Genomic DNA, 17,542 nt, shown 5'->3' with positions numbered 1-17,542 from the left:
TATTTATATGATTGCACAATTCTATTTCTTTTCTCTGCATAGCTCTGGGACTGTGTTTATTACCATGGCAACTAGTGTGAGACATCCGATAGAGCCAGCAGAAATGATTCTCTTACATAAACACAGAAATAAAGTGAATCGAACACTAAGTCAGCTAAAGGACCCATACAGGTTTATGCTGAAATTCATCTTCTCGGAGGCATCTAAACAGGAGTTTTCTTTGGAAGAGTTTTGAGAGGAGAGGCTAATCCCAAATTAGTTCTCTATTGTTTGAACTTTTTCAGCTAGAATGATTGTCCTGTTGATCTGATGATAGTGTGGAAAGGAGCATTTTCTCTTTAATATGGACACAAGGAGAAAGCCTCCTGTAATCTCATTAGAGTCAAATGATTCACCCAGAGGATAATGGGAGCTCTCATCTCTTCTTTGTATTGCAAGGGTAGTCTGGAAATGAAAGGACCTGATTGAGAGCACGCTGACATTTGCTGAGCATGGCCATGGAAAGAGGAGAATGACCAAATTAACATATTTACTGGGAGAGAGGTGACACTTTCTACCATGATCATAATTCAGCAAGTAGACATACCCTTTTCTTTTTCCTTCTGTAGCACTTTGATCACAGGAAACATGATTCAATACAGTCTCATACATTTATTCATAGTCCTATGAATTTCAGAACTACGGAATGAACTGCAAGGTCTTTAAACTGAATACTAATTTTTAAAGGAAACATTGGCAATGTCTTCCAAGATTTTGACCTTTTCCTAGACTGTTAAACCAGCTACATTTAGCTGAACTTATAGAACACAGGCTTTCCTTGGGGAACTTAGGCTAAATGTATCTTTAAAATTTTTAAGACTTCAGTATTGTCCTCAGGTGTCTGGTGGTAGGGTGAGAAAAATTAAAATGTCAGGGAAAGGAAAACTGCCAGCCAGAGAGGAAATGATTTCAATGTCTCCTGGATCATTTAGAGAAGGCTGGACCATGCAGACTTGTTAGCTATGCAGATTGTTATGCAATAGTCAAGTTCCCAAAAACACTCAGGAAGAAAAACCTGTCATAGATATGACTAACCATGCCATGAGCGACTGACAACACACCCATATAGTGCTATTTTTGCTAATTTATTTACAGTGTGCATTTATTTAGTACCTAGTATTTTAGAAGTCATTTAAATGGTTAACCATGAGTGAAAAGTCCATAAAGCTTCTAGTCTGATATTAGCAATTTTCTAATATATATATTTAGCTGTACCCACTCCATCTCTAAAATATTTGAAAGATATACAAAATGTATGCATATCATTCATATATCAAAAGCTGGAAATATATGTATACATATATTCATATATACAAAATTACAAGTATATATACATATTTCTGCCTGAATAGAAATAGGTGACATATAGGAAGCTATGGCAGAGATATCATTAGCTCACCTGGAAATAATGAAATATGTATGGAGAACTACCATAAATGAGTGAAGATCTGTTCTATAGAATATCAATAAAGAAAGTATCCTGTATTATTGCTGAACACAAGCAGTAACTAAAACAAAATGTAACTTTAATGAAATAACACTTAGTGTAGTTCTATAGGGAAGATGTTAGAATGGCTCATTTCTCTGTGTAATTATATTTCAATTAATGGTTTTATATGTAAATATAAATAGGTATATCTTATGCCACAGAGGGAGTTAAATAAAGATTTCCCTTTTAAAGCTATAAATTATTGTAATTCTTTGATAATTGTGATTATAGTAAATCATTTATACGATCATATGTGGTCACAAATCATATATATATATATATATATATATATATATATATATATATATATATATGAGGAAAATTTCAAACCAGTCCTTTCACTCAGGTAAGGAACATTTGCATTAATACTATTTATCTATCATTTATACTATTTGTAATCTCTGTGAAAAAAATCTACGATTCTGGGTAACAACAGTATAGTTTCATGGATTATTATCAGGCCACATTTATCTTCTGAGAACAGAATAATTAACTTCATTAAGAAGGAATACTTTCATTTTGGCAATGTTTTGAAATCTCTTCCTTCCAAAGTCAGCATAACTAAAGTAGATCACTTATGCAGTGGACACTCTGTGTCCCTCATCCTCCCAGAGAAGAGAAGCAGAGGAAGGTGCATGATGACAGTGTGGGTGAATTAGGAGGGGAGTGAACAAGCACTTTCTATCTGCAAGTTAACAAGGGAGCTTCATGGTTGACAGGCCAATGATAGGCTCATATATAGAAGCCATTTCCTATCCCCGAAATCTAAGTTTCTGTGGGAACACAATGCACATAGGTCCTACGAAATTTTTCTGCTGAGACTTGTCTAAGATCTGCCCTCTTTTATTGAGAAAAGAAATGATCAAAATGTTAAAGTCTAAAAATAGGGGTTTATAATTGAAAGCCTACTTCTTTCTTAATTATAGGTATGCTACAGTGGCACTATAATTAGGAACGATCTGTAGCTCCAAAGTGAATCAGGCTTTATCATTCACACCGTACAAGCATGTACATGGGTTCCATAAGCAGAAAACCCTGGAAAATGGAGATGCAGGGTCTTTTTCCTCATACCTCTTGGTGGTTACAAGTACATCCTACATTTCCTCTCTAGCAGAACAAAGTAAATATTTCATTTTCATATTTGTATTACTGGTTATCACTGAACGAATGTGTAGTTTTTAGGATAAAATACTTAAAGCTTAAATTGGAATTGGAAAACCAAAGCATACTCACGGACTTCACTAAAGCAATATTGATATACGTTTTTTATTAAGTTATTTAACTTAACTTTAAGAAACTGAAAACTTGAAAGTAACTTTAGGCTTAAATTGAGTAATTGATATCACCTTAGGACTAAACAGATAGATCCCTATAAACTAGAAAATATTCATCTTATAATTTGATATAAGCTGCTTTCTTTCCTCTAAAAGATATACTTTTAGGAAACAGTTAATATTGAGACAGAAAACTAAGAGTTTAGAATTCTGTTTTAAGTCTGATCATTTACTCTAAATAATCTTAAACAAGTTATTTTCCATTCTTTCACTAGTTATAGATCTTTAAAATTTAGACAATGACCGAATTTGTGTAATCAATTTCTCCAATGACTAAATCCAATGCTTCTGCTGTGATAAAACAAAGTTAGCTTGATAAACTCTGTGATAGTAGAACATTTTAAATAACATAAATAATAAAATTCCTAGTCCTAAACAGCATAAGAAGGAAAAAAAAAAACAAACCCAAAAAACAAACCTATCAGTAAAGCCAAAATGAACCATATTAGGAAACATAAGATAACTGTCAGAACTTTACATGTTAGCAAATGGTAAAGATGGTGAAAGTTCTTTCTTTCACACATAATTAGCTGCCTTGAGTCTGAAAGTAAGCACAACAGATGGCCACAGGACAGAGGGTACAATATGTGACTTCAGTCTGGCTTCAGCCTACTACATCTATATCCTCTTTCCTGGCAGGCTGGGGCATCATGATAATCAATCTGCCAGCTTTCACCCTGTCTTGAATCCACCTTACAGGAGCCCCAAACGTGCTGAAAGCTAAAGGTCAGTTGAAAGAGAGAAAGACCGAGATGTGTGGTGAATGTTAATTTTATGAAAAGAAGCAAGGAGCATTTCCCTTGCAACATTCTCCACTAGAAACTTGGGAATTTGGCCGAACAACTGCTTATAGACAGACTGAAGCAATACCCTTCAGGGAAAAAATAAAATTAATGAAAGTCAATTATATCTTTTTTTATAATGTCTATGAATCAGCTTTATCTTAGTCAATACATTTTAAATAACATTATAAAGATATTTTTTTTTGAAAGAGAATCCATTTTTCAATCTCCATATACTAATGCCAGAAACCCTCTGTGAAAAGGTTGATACATGGCAGATACAGTTGGGAAGTAACAGAATCCTAGAAAATATTCTTAGGAGTTGGAAGCAAAATTAAGATTGTCCTCACTATTATTATCATGGTACCCAGATATCAAACATTAATATAGCTAACAAAATTATTCAGAATTACTCATGATTTAGCAGCAACTCTTTATTTAATCCAACTTTAAAAAACAACCTTTTGTGTACCTAATTTCCCAGATCACGACCATGTTAGGTAATTCAGTGGAGGAATTAATATGGCAAGCTCCTATTCACTTGGTGATGTGTGCTGTTTTGTTAGCTTCCCTTTATTGGTACAAACAGAGTAAATATTGTAATGCTATTTTAAGTAATGTTAAGCCTGTGCCCTTCTTTCTCTAGAAAATGAGAAGCTAACTGCAAGGCTCTATGCACTGAGACCTAGTCAAAGTTGACTCACCAGCGGTTCCTTTTGAAGGTACATTGACAGGAACTGTGAAGCCCTGCCTGAATTTCTACCATGATAATTCTCTAAAATTACATAAGCAAACATGGATGTGACCAAAACAGAGCGTGAGGGCAGCAAAATAAACCCTCTTCAAGGAGAAATAGTATATGAAAAAAAACCCTTCAGGAGTAAAAGGCCTCTGCACACTTATTAGCTGCCTGAATTTGGACAAATCTCCAAATTTATCTGAGCTTCAGATTAACAATGCATAGCATGTAAACGCAAATCCTTGCCCTGCTAATCGGACAGAAATATTGTGAAATTCAAACAGATAATGTGTAAGAAACTGATTTGGGAAGTAATAATAATAACAGTTATCGGTTTGGCTAAATATTCAACATCACTTCTCTATTACTCTAGGGAAAGTAAGCTCCATAATCTACAAATTATGGCAAATTATATCTATCTATATCTATATCATCTATATCTATCTATATCTATGTCTTGCTATCTATCATAGAATCATGGTCTCTTTGGGATTAGCACATTATGATACTAGAGTACTAAAGTATAGCAGCATTCTTTTGCCCAGCGTCATCTAGCCTTCTCATCTTGCCTACTGGAGAATTTGCATATCTTGGCATCTTGGTGATTATGGCATATGTTTCTGACATTGATAATTTTAGGTCTACTGAAAAGCTATGGGAACATGAGCGTGCCTTAGTTGAGAGTGGTTGGTACTATCGTTGTCCAAACAAGCTAATGATGTAACTCTCAACAGATATGCACTCACCTGGAAGACAGTGTCTGGAAACAATTAAGATTATTTTAATCAATATAAATCAATATTTTAATCAATATAAGATTATTTTAATCAATTTATGGTTCACTAAGTGAACCATAGATCTCATTTACTTCAAGAGGGAGGAGGGATAGTATTAATAGTAAAATAGATAAATAAAATACATGCAAGCCCTGTTGGAATACAAATAATAATGAAAAAAAAATGCTTCAAAACACACTTCTAATTAAGAACCATGTGATATTCTAACTTATTTCAATAGGTGAATTGTTATGACCAAGCTAGAACACTGCTATATGAATAGTAATAAAACTCATAGTGCATATATGTTCAGAAATTGTCATTAGTTGTAAATCTGTACTACAACATTCATACGTAGAACTGTGTTAAAGTCAAAGTAGCTTCTGACATTTCGACCACACTTCTGTGCTTAAATTGCAGTGCCTAATGAAAGCATTGGTTTCATGTACTCGCCACACAAACCCAGGTTATTATCTGTTATCATCTGTGGCTACCCCCACCGCATTTCCTCCCATCCTATCTTCAGCCCAATTGAGGTTTCTTGGAAAAGAGACCAGAGGCAATGTAAGAGGAGACAGTCTTCAAATTATAATTTATGACTTCAAATGAAAAATGAAGTCCTAATCCTAATTCTGTAGTAAATTGGCTTGGATCTTAAGCAAACTCAGTTACATTCAACGATATTTGTGGATTACCAGCGATCATCATATGTCACCTATATTGGCTTAAGACCTGAATTTATAGCTGTAGTTAAACATTTTAATAGAATGAGTTCATATGTAGAGATAATAGTAATGAAAGAAAATTATACCAACATCAGGCTATTGTCCTATAAACAGAGATCATTAGGCCACAAGTTAAAAAATAATTAAAACACATTTTTCAGACACATTATAATTATGCTACACATTTTTCAAACGTTCAAAGCCTTTGCTAGCTTTTTCTTAAAGGATTTGACAGAAAAGTCATAATTTTCACATATGAACATAGTCTATTTCCTGACATAAAATTAACATAATTGATTTGAAAGTGAATTTTCAAGTGTAAACTATGTATGAAAGATGTCAATCATACTTATTTAAAATCAAACAAAACATAACATCCTTTTGTTTTGAAAAATAAGAATACTAAACTTCACTATATTTTGCTTCAAATTTATTCCAAAAGGAGAATCAAATTTTATAAAACTAAGATTTGATTGCAATTGTGTGGTCTTTTTCCAAAGAAGATAAGAATCAGAAAATAGAGATAGAGCTAAAGATAAGGAAGGACAGGGAGGGGAGGGGGATAGAGACAAGGTCAAGAACCAAAATACTTAAGAGACAGAGATGGAGGCTACTTTCACAGAGCACCCTTGGATAGATCATGGGAGGAAGTGAAAGGGGGAGAAAGTGTAAAATAGGTTACATTTTAAGAACAAAGTCAGAAATCATAAAGAAGAATCTCTTACCCTGAAAAACTCTTTAGTGGAGCCAGAGTCTAATGTTCCATAAGCAATTTCTGTTTGCTTAGAAAGGTCCTCAGCACTTTCGATGGGAGACACCATCCTCTCTACAGTCAGGAAGGCAGCTAAGTTAGCCGTGTAGGAGGAGATTATGATCAGGGTAAAGAACCACCACACACCTCCAACAATGCGCCCAGAGAGGGATCTAATAACAAGTATGAAATGGATTTGTAAAGTGAAATGAATGACCTAATAAAAACACAAGTTAGCAGCATCATGCAAATATTGACTTATAGTGGAAGACTTAACTTTATACTTTTCAAATGACACTGAAAATTATTAAACATTCTGGAAAAGTATTTTAATAGATTAGCTAGATTTGATGAAATACCCAGAAGCCAAAACTTCAAATTACTGAGATTCTTTCATAGTTAAAATGCCCAAATCATTTATGGTATGAAATCCCATAACAAAGCAATTTCAAAAAATGGGCAAATAATCCACCCGGTACTCATATTACTTTACCCAGTCATTGTATAAGCAAACATAAACAACAGAATCTAAGATCACTAGCAATACTCAGCACAATGTTGACAAACAAAACCATCATAATGAGTATGTACCATAGGCATAGCTTTAAACACTGAAGAACCCCTCCTTTTAATTCAGCCAATGAATTTCCAAAATGCTCAGAAAAAGTCCAATATTTCATTAGGGTTTTTTTTTTGTGTGTGTATGCCAAAACACAGCTAAAACACAGGTTTTAGATATAGTACAGGATAGAAGATGGAAAAGAAATGATACTACAAACAAAGGTATGACACAAAATAGAATTCTGAATGAATAAAAATCTGATGCTTCATGGCATGGACTGCTATCACCCTGTTCCTTTGATCCTCCTGCTTAAGAAAAAAGAAAACTCAAGGAAAACAAATTAGACATTTTAAATTGTGCCAACATATAAATTCCTAGTTTGAAATATAATAATATTTCCATAAATTCTTACATAAAATGCCTTTAAAAGCTTAACAGATTTGTAATAATTTACTTTAAATCCTAGGTAGATAGATAAATAAATAAATATATATATATATATATATATATATGTATATACACACAGAAATAGATATATATTGTATTTTTTTTAAATGGTGGGATTCTATGTATAAAGGCATTAGAGAAATATTAACAAACAAATGTAGTAATATTTACTATCATGTTAATAACTCTGCTATGTCTAAAAACTATACTTCTTACAGTGAAGAAGTAACATTTCTAAAAATCCAAATTACAAAAATTGGGCAATTTATGGCCTAAATCAAACTCCTTCACAATTAAAGAAATACAGCTCTTGACAAATCACAGATACTATATCAAATTAGTGGGTAATATCTGTAGAATAAAGTACTCAAGCAGTCAAGGGGGGAAGGTAATTTAAAAGTAAAAATGTTTTTAGATAAAAAACATCTGTTGCTAAAATAATAAAGAGAGAGCAAGGAATGAAAAACAAAAAAATATATAATTAAGAGCCTTTATCATAGTCTCTAAAAGATGCAGATAATTAAATAAATATGATAGGATAAAAAAGTTAAACTCTTCTCACTTATATTTGGAAAAGGATAGTAAATATATTTTAAATTTAGGAAACCCCTTATATAGACTAAGCCACTCTTAGAACATTCACTATTTATTCCACAACAATGGAAGGTATAATTATATGACATATACCCTCTATTTAAGAGGGTAGATTCTCTACCTGACTGCTCAAATAACTTAAAACAAATCTGATTACATGGTAATTGCTTTTGACTCTCTACATTGCATGTTAATTTGCAATATATTTGAGTATCATTTTTAAAGTCATTCCTTTCCAATTGTAAAATAGGCACTAGATAAGACATGTTTTTTTCCTGTATATTCCAGTGCTTAAATCAGACTTAGTGAATTAAATATGCCAACTTATTTAAAGTGTACAAGATATCTCAAAAAATTATCAGACATACATAATTCAAAACAAAATTTTTGAGCAATTTATTATTTACTTGTTAGTGTTTTTAAAGGATCAATTAATGTTTTCTAAGTAGTTGTGAGAAATTTTATGCAGAGCGGCAAATTCTATTTTGTTTTATAATGAAAAAATGTTTTTTCTAATTAAAAGCAAAACTTTTCCCTCTCAGCATCTGCACTAAAAAATCAAGCAAATGAACATATTCCAAGATTTCTTTTTATTTTCTATTTAATAAGTATTTTTAAATTCTATTTTGTTTAATTCATTTGAATCCTTTAGTGATATTAGGGGGATATAAAACAGAAGCAAGCAGGGGAATAAAGGTGAATTTTAGAGCATTTTGCACTCATAATTTCTGCAGTTCTGCTCTTCAGAAAATTATGATAACATAATCTAAACTTAATTTCAGGCAAGTGACCAACTCACTTCAACAAATCACTCTAGATTAAAATTTAAATGATTTCTATTAATATTAATAATGTGGTTTCATATAATATTTTACAAAGAGATGATAAATATCTTTTAAAATATTAAAGAGCATCTCTAAAGTGATCTGTGCATTTCATGTATCATTATTATTATTTTAGATGCTAAATTGCTCTAGTCTTTTCTAAACTGAAATAACTATCATTACATTTTAAATAAAGATAGTTTGAGTCATTAAAAAAATCATTAAATTTGCCAATACTATATATTATTGTATGTTCAATTTTTAAATGCACATATAACATAAAAGATATATGCTTAAAATTTTTACTAAAGTGAATTGTGCCTATATGCTATATATTCTGTGACAAAAGATTAGTAAAAAGAAAAAAAAATACACTATCTAAAATCTATTTATGTTACCAGAAAATAAAAATTATTATATGTGAAATTATAGTGAAATCAAAAGCACAAACAAAAAAGATCATGTTTTAGGAAGCAGGCTTGTTGAAAATTTTGTGTGTCATGGTGGACCCTGGGATAACACAAGTTGTTAAATGTGCCCTGTGCTCCAGCCGCCATGTGTAAATATGTTTTCTGCTCCATGACAAGCACTAGATGCCAAACAATGACCTTCAGAGCCATGAGGCATGAGGAGCAGGGCAAACAAAACTGAGGATCCATCTATCAGAACCCAGGTCAATAAACCTACTCCATAATGAACACCCATCCACCTCTCCCTACATACTTGAAAGGCAGAGCATAGCTCATGCCATCCTAAGATAACTTGGTTAATATTTTTCTTCCTTATTAATAGAAAGTTCTCTTAATGTGTTTAACTTAAATCAGATCTTTTAAGTGTAGAGATAAAACTATGATTTTAACATATCTTGTCAGAAGCCATCAGAATTATATATACATAAATATATATGCCATAAAAATACCATTGGCATATTTCTAATTCAGTGTAGTTCCATAGAAAAGCTACAGGAAATATGATTGAATTAATATTGTTTAGATCCATAGAATTCATAAAAATTCACCATACCATCAGAGAAGTGGTTGATAATTTATGGATACACGATATATATTTTTTTTATTCTCTATATTTGGGGTATACAGTAAAGATTACAAAAGATACAAATTTTTGAGCTTCTCATATAGGTTTTTTTTTTTAATAATCACTTATTTTCCCCAAAAGTACTAAAAAAAATTAACAATGTAATGAAAATAGTATTAAAAAGTCACCCCTTCTCTATTTATGAAAGTATACCATAGAATCAAAGAAGGGTAATCAAACCTAAATTAAAATATGCCAAATAGATAGATAATCACTTAGGCTTTAAATGTGAATGCAGTCACACTAGAAAAGGTATGCTTTATTCTTCTGAAGAGCAACATATGACTGTCATTCTTATTCATGTGCATAACGTGAACAAGGGCAATATGTGTTTTGTGATATATTCATCATACCTGAGTGTTCTAGTGAAGGAATTGACATACCATAATGAGATTAGAGGTGTATGAACATATTCCATGATGTATGTATTGCCATTCAATATGGCACAAGCTTTTATAATGAACTAGCCATTATTATTACCCAACCATGCATTTGTAGATATGTGTAAAATGTTATCATAATGTCCTTTTAATCCAACAACCTAAACTTGAAAAAAAAAACAAAAACAAATTTTATAATCTCTCCCATACCATTTCCATGAGCTAATTAATGATGGGAAAATAAAAGACATGGGATGTGTGCCAATGAAGTTTTGTAAACAAGCTGTTGCTTTTATCGTTAATAAGTAATATTGCCCATTTTCCCACATACAGGTCTGTGTATCAACACACAGATGACTGTAAAATGAGAATATGCAGCAAAAACACGGTACCCCTCCAAGAAGGCATGGAATGATAGAAACCTTATGCATTTTATAGCTCCTCCACGGTGTGTATAATTTCACCAGGGAAATATAAGGTCAACGTTCCAAGAACATTGCTCAAATATTTCACAGGCTTATGCCGATTATAAGCATCTGTCCTTAAGAGTCTTGAACTGCTTGGACAGGTAGTCGGCAGCTGCTTACTTCTTTAGAGTGAATTCATAAACACCATGAATGTCCACTCGAGACCTAAAATGCACAAAGTTGAAGCAGGCGAGTAACCAACCTTGGCGAAATATCGCATCCTTGCTGCATAAAGGCACCCAAGGAAAACCAGAGACTATTAAAAATCCCAAATTCATTAGTTGATTCACTACTTTGTGTTTCTCTTCCATCTTCAAACTCCTCAGTGTGCCACTCGTAGGGGCTAAATCTGCTCACCAGGAATAAAACTACACTGACCCCAATGTAGGCAAAAACAATGCACATCCAGATCTCATAGGCTAAAGGATCAAGAAATGAAAACACTCCCGGTTTGGACTTCTGGGGCTTCTTGATCATGATAGAGATCCCGAGGCTCATAAAGGGCTTGGAGAAGTCAATCACCTCTTCTCTCACAAGGGTAATAGTTAATGGAGCAATGGCAATATCAGCTTTCTGTAAGGGAAACAAAGGAAAGTAATAGTACCTGGAGCTAGAACCGGAAAGAAATCATGGTTATATTATTGGGTCAATAGGGAAGGGAAGGAAATCAAGAAAATGGCAATAATTATTTCCCTGGTAAAGTCCCAGTAAAGGATAACCAAAAAAAATATGTTCCCCAGATATCCCTCCTTTTCATAACTACATAGTACACGCATTTGGCTTGATTATGATAATTCAATCTTTACACTGCATCTATGCCTTTGTAGGCTTTGAACGATGCATATGGCCCAGATACTTCAAGAGATGAAATGCCTGTCTCACTTAATCTGCACGTTTGCTTCTGACTTCATTCTTAATCTTCCAGTGTTCACAGGGAAATGAGATAGTATTCTTAGAGTAACATGGAAAACCAGCAACCTCAGACATAGGTTCTTTTCAGGGAGGGGAGGCATTCTGTCAACAACGGTTCAAATGGAATGACTTTCTATGAGGAGAGCTATACTTACCCCATATACCAGTTCTCCAACCATCCCATTCCAAATTTTCGTGTCTGCGTCCCTGGCCCCATACTTGCCATCCCCAACAATTGTCAACTTGTACTTGAATCCACAATGTTTGGCAATTTCCGCAGCCAAGTCAACACAGTAGCCCTCGTATCGCTCATTGCCTTCAAGCATTTCATGATTTTTCTTCATCATAACATATGGAGATTCCTATATGAAAAAACAGTGCTATAGTTGATAAAAATAGCAGTGTTAATTATTTATTCTCGTTGAATCAAATCTTCTGGTTTAATAATTATCTGTGAGCCAGAGACATTGTAGAATATAGATGGTGGACAATAGGAGGGGGAAAAATAAGCATAATTCTTCTGAACAAAGGTCTTTGAATATCTATCATTATATTTCATTAGCATGGCTTGTACCTAGCCATACTAAAGTAAACAAGAGACTCAAAAGCACAAACTGTTGGCATGTCTCCTTGTCATGTCTGTAATTCCAAGGGCTTCGAGAGACCTCTAAGAGTGTCTTTCTATATCTGTTTTATTCAATCCTGGATTCACCATATTCTCTTTCTAGGTTAAGCCTATGTCAGCCCCAAGAACCACCATTCACCTGAAACCCTGTGCCACTGTTGCTTCAAGGATAAGGTTCATGTGGAAATCAGGTTATAGGCCAGTGATATGCAATAGACTGAAAGGATCATTGCCATGGTCCTGTCCTGATCCTATCCTGTCTGACTTCTTCTATGAGCTATAATATCCTAGAATGATGTTACTAGAGTAGCCTCCCCCTGGAGACATAAGAAAGAGGAAGCATGAGAAAATTACTCAACACAGCCCAATACTCTCCACTGCAAAGTGGCATCAAGGATATTTGTGGTCTCAGTGAGATAGTGCCTCTCAATGGCATAATGAAGGCAAAAATCCTCAAATGCCTAGCTTACACTTATTAAGATATTTCTAAATGCCAACCAATGCTTTTCATACAAATCCTTATTAGCCTGTCTATATATTTTTTTCAATATTGTTTGAATGACATGTCTCACAAATTACCACATCACTGCTTAGCAAAATAAAATTGCTTTGTCACAGGATTTTGGACTATTAGTCAACCCCGTTTCCTCCACTTCATTTCACCAACAGCTTGTCATGACCTACATCGCTCTTACATCTATCCAAAGCCTAGGTGTTCAAGATCCGGTACAGTTCTGTCTCATTCAGTACACATTTATTAAGCACTAACTATGTGCCAACTACTATGTTGAAACTTGGGCTTAAAAAGAAGAGAGATCATCTTTGCCTTTAAGGAGTTCATCTTTTATTATGAAAAAAGAGAAGTTGGCAACATTAATATATCATCTAATAAATGTAAAAATAGAATGTACCCAGAATTGCATAGGAATAGCAAGGTGAAGCACCTCCGGAAATAGGAGATGTGCTCTTTAAGACTTTTCCCACTTGTTCAGGTGAACTGTGTATGTACCAGGTTATGAATTACCTGTCAAGCTAAATTGCCGTCTTGAAGAGATAGGGAATAGATTTGAAAGCTTAAGCTAGTGCTTGTATAGTCCTTTTGACAGAGAAACTATGCAATAAATGATTAAGACTTTGCAAAAGCAACACTGTAATGGTTATTGTCCTAAAATATAAACAGCAATTTTAGATGGCAAATATTGTTCAGAAGAAAAAATAAAGTAAAACATAGGCACATGTAGCTAATTACCAAAATTGTAGTAACAACAACAGTCTTATTCTCAAGTCCAGAGGTGTCGTTTCCAGAAGGAAGCTCAGTAAGGGTAACGACCATTTTGTCCACTTCACTCCAATATCCAATCTGAAAAAGGTTACAGAAGGTATGCACATGGACAAAGACCTTTCTCTTAGCAAAACATTTAACTATTTTCCCACCCATGTCTGAATCCAGAATTATACCTGCATTAACTAGCCTTCTTCTAAACAGAGATATGTCTTTGATATATGTGAATCTAATAGGAACAGAATTAGACTATAAAAGCAAACATAATTCTTAAAAATGCCTTATTTCTTCATGTTCACTTTTCATATTCTCTAAGGATCATTTGTTTGGGAGTGATCATATAGAAATATAAATAACATCCAAACAATGGCATTTTAGCCATAACAGTTCAAATTGAACAGGCAGTGCATATTTGCACCATCTATACATTCCCTTCTAGACCATAAACTTTTAGTAATAGTTCTTTTTCTTCTCAAGAAATTCTTTTTCTACCTTGGTCTAAAAAAAAAGTATAACTGTTCTATTTATAGTTACTTAAAATTAAATTTCAGTGTTACCTCCCAGAAATGAATAGATTTTGATTTATAAAAACATATTAAAAATATATCTGTTTCTGTCAGTTGTTAAAGTCTATCTATGGGACTGCGTATCTCCAGGACTCTATGAAAGATGAGGCGATTTGGATGGGTTTGCTAACTACCTCCGTACATAGAGAGAACTGTCTTTAAATCACTAAAGAATTACCTTCCGGGGCCCGTTAGTTTTGAGCTCCATGATGTTAATTGTATAGTTAATTCTTTTTCCATTCTGGTCAAACTTTATATTTCCTGAGAGACCTTCAACCTGAACCTAACAAGGGAATGGGAAAGAAACAGAGTTATAAATTTAATTCTATCAAAGACACAAACTGTACTGATTACTCTCACTGGGCTCAAGTCAAGAAAACTACATTTATAAAGTTTCTTTTCACTCTTCAACCTACTTTTGCATACTTAGGAAATAATATTTCCTTTATATTAAACATAAAGAGTAAAACAAGATGACTAATTCAGCAGGAAAAAAAAAAAGGAGCCATTGTTAATTCACATTTATATGCACGTGCTGTGACTGACCTGTTTGAGGGCCCTTTCTATTTCTACACCTTGTCCCCAGGGCACTGCCGGGTTCGCCAGACAGTCTCCCGCATTGCCCCTGCGGGAGATTTCAATCCTCTGCTTCCGTAGGTTGCGGAAGGCTTCAGTCATCACTTGAACGGCATCATAGGTCAGAGCAGAAGTATACTGAAAAGTATCACACATGTTTCATAAGAATAGGAGAAAATGCAGAGACACATTGCCCACTGGCAATCCAGACAGCCCAGCTGCCCATCGTACAATACCACACCAAGTCCAGGAAGTTAGACACGATTCCTGCATCTAGAAACCTGAGATTCTAAGAGAAGTAGTATGTACTCTTGGGACTATGGAAGTGGTCTTGACTCTCAGCATCTTCTATGTTAATATCTCAGCTATTTCAGAGGAGACCTTATATAATAATTGTGTCAATGTTTTGTTTTGTTTTTTCCTAACCAGTTTCTCATTAGACCATCACTTTATGGCCTGATCTGGTGATACAGGATATTATCAAATTAATCAGTAAATATTTTTCCACTGTGTAATGGGGAACTCATGTGGCAATAAGGAAAGAATACAGATTAGTTTCAGGATCCTTACTCTCTAATCAACCCTAGTGATGCTCATGTAGATTTGCAATGGCCTTTGGAGTGTTGTTTTTTGTTTGTTTTTGAACTTCTCCTAGATGATTATGGTAATCAAGTAGAAGAACCACCGCACTTCACAATTTCTGTGCTCCCTTCATGCTTCAATAGTTTATGATAATGTTGGTTCCAAACTTAGGACAGAACCCGGTAGGACAGCAGGACTATTACAGGAGCTAGGAACCAAGGGAAAACAAAAACAAAAACAAACCAAAAAAACAAAAACTACACGTGCACTAAGCATTGTCAGTGGCTAGATAACTATTATCGTGTGCCTGTATATATACTGCCACCTGTCAAATGTATGTTGCTGCTGTCAGTAATAATAAATCACATTGTAACATAAAGGCTTTAATGGATGCTGAGGAAATGTCTTGAGTATTTTTCAATCTGTAGGTAAGAAAAGTACAGTGAAGCTGAGGGGGAAATGGAATATCATACTGATTTTGAGACACTCTAAAATTCTTAACCACAAATCCCAAATGGGCACTCAGTATTTCCAAATAATCCTTCTTTCTTTAGTGACCTAGTTCTTCCACTCTCAAGAAAGATTATTTTATACCTTCTTTTATCTTCTCTAATGCCCATACTTCTGCACACTTCCCTTTCTCTGAATTCCTGCTGATTATTTTGCCTTCCATGTCACTGAGAACACAGAAGCAATCAGACAGAACCTCCTTATCTTTCAACCATGAAACTATCAAGCTCCACACTCTCTCTGTTTTCCTCCTGAGCTGATAACACATGAGGCAGCCATACTCCTACCTCGGGGCAGCCAGGATAACAGCACACACTCATCCAGCCCCTCTGATCTTCTTAAGGACATTGTTTCTGCAATTATACCCTCATATCCTGCATCTCATCCCTTTTTTTTTTTTTTTTGTCTAGTGGATCATCTCTAGTATTAATTCAACTGCTCTAGTATCTCTAGCCACAAATAAAGGGATAGATTATATATATATGGTAGTTGAATGGATAGATAAACGATAGATAGATGATAGATGGACAGACAGATATAATAACTGCTTCTTAGGTCTGTATCTCTGTCCATTTTCCATCTTCTTTTTCTGTTTCCTTCAAAAGAAAATTTGTTAAGAGGAGTTTTCTAAATTTGCCCTTCCACATCAACCCTCCTTGCTCTAAGTGATCTCATTCAGCCCATGGCTTTATTGCAGCCATGTGCTCAAACATTACTTCCTCAGGAATGCTCTTCCTGTCTAGCCCATTTCCAGTCACTCTCCTTCCTGGGATCTCACTATTCTCTTCATAGTCTCTAGTGTTTGAGTATCTTGTTCATGTATTCATTATTTGTCTACTTCATGTCTCCTCCTTGCTAGAGTGTTTACTGTAGGGAAGTAGGAAACTTGTCTGACTTGTCTGTCACCACTGAATATTCAAAGTCCAAGGCAGGGCAGGAGAGACAAGGAAGGAAGGAAGGAAGGAAGGAAGAAGGAAAGAAGGAAGATCAGAGATCTTGATATGGACTCTTTCTTTATAGAACTCACATTCTCTCCTAGTCCAGTGAAAAGACACAAATAGAAAATCACAATATATGTGTTGTAGTGTTATAAATTGGTCTGATGGTAGATAGATGTCTGTCATATATATATATATATATATATATATATATATATATATATATATATATGCGAGATATTCCAATAAGGCAAATAAGAAAATAGTTTATGGGGTATGAATTATCCCCTACAAGGATACAGACAATTTTTAAGCCTCTATTTTTTTTTAATGCTAAAAATTATAGTGTGAGGTTATCATTAATCTTTGCATGAATTAGTTTGGTTGAATCACTTTCATTTTATCACATGAATGAATCAATTTTGATGGGAAAGTTGACAGGAAGAAAGAAAAAGAGAAATGATTTTGAGGTCGTATGCAGTGCCACTGAAATGTCTTCTTATGTGCTACCAGTGAAGTGTCGTTCAGGCCTAAATGCGAGTCCTTC

The 17,542-nt window shown here is 34.1% G+C and overlaps 1 protein-coding gene across 7 annotated transcripts in view; it reads right to left on the bottom strand.

Moving 5' to 3' along the window:
- GRIA2 (glutamate ionotropic receptor AMPA type subunit 2) overlaps window positions 1-17,542 on the bottom strand; it is a 127,721-nt gene that overhangs the window by 13,853 nt on the left and 96,326 nt on the right. For all 7 annotated transcript variants that reach the window (XM_019626472.1, XM_019626471.1, XM_019626475.1 and 4 more), the window contains exons 7-12: window positions 14,936-15,103; window positions 14,568-14,672; window positions 13,791-13,901; window positions 12,072-12,278; window positions 11,207-11,577; window positions 6,610-6,808 (exon numbers count right to left, since the gene is read on the bottom strand). In XM_019626472.1, coding sequence (XP_019482017.1) covers window positions 6,610-6,808; window positions 11,207-11,577; window positions 12,072-12,278; window positions 13,791-13,901; window positions 14,568-14,672; window positions 14,936-15,103 — 1,161 coding nt within the window. The remainder of the gene's footprint in view (window positions 1-6,609; window positions 6,809-11,206; window positions 11,578-12,071; window positions 12,279-13,790; window positions 13,902-14,567; window positions 14,673-14,935; window positions 15,104-17,542) is intronic.

This window comes from Hipposideros armiger, unplaced genomic scaffold (genome assembly GCF_001890085.2).
Source record: "Hipposideros armiger isolate ML-2016 unplaced genomic scaffold, ASM189008v1 scaffold_679, whole genome shotgun sequence".
In the NCBI taxonomy this organism is placed as follows: domain Eukaryota; kingdom Metazoa; phylum Chordata; class Mammalia; order Chiroptera; family Hipposideridae; genus Hipposideros; species Hipposideros armiger.
The sequence above is the reverse complement of the archived record's forward strand: the minus strand, read 5'-3'. Positions and strand labels throughout refer to the sequence as shown.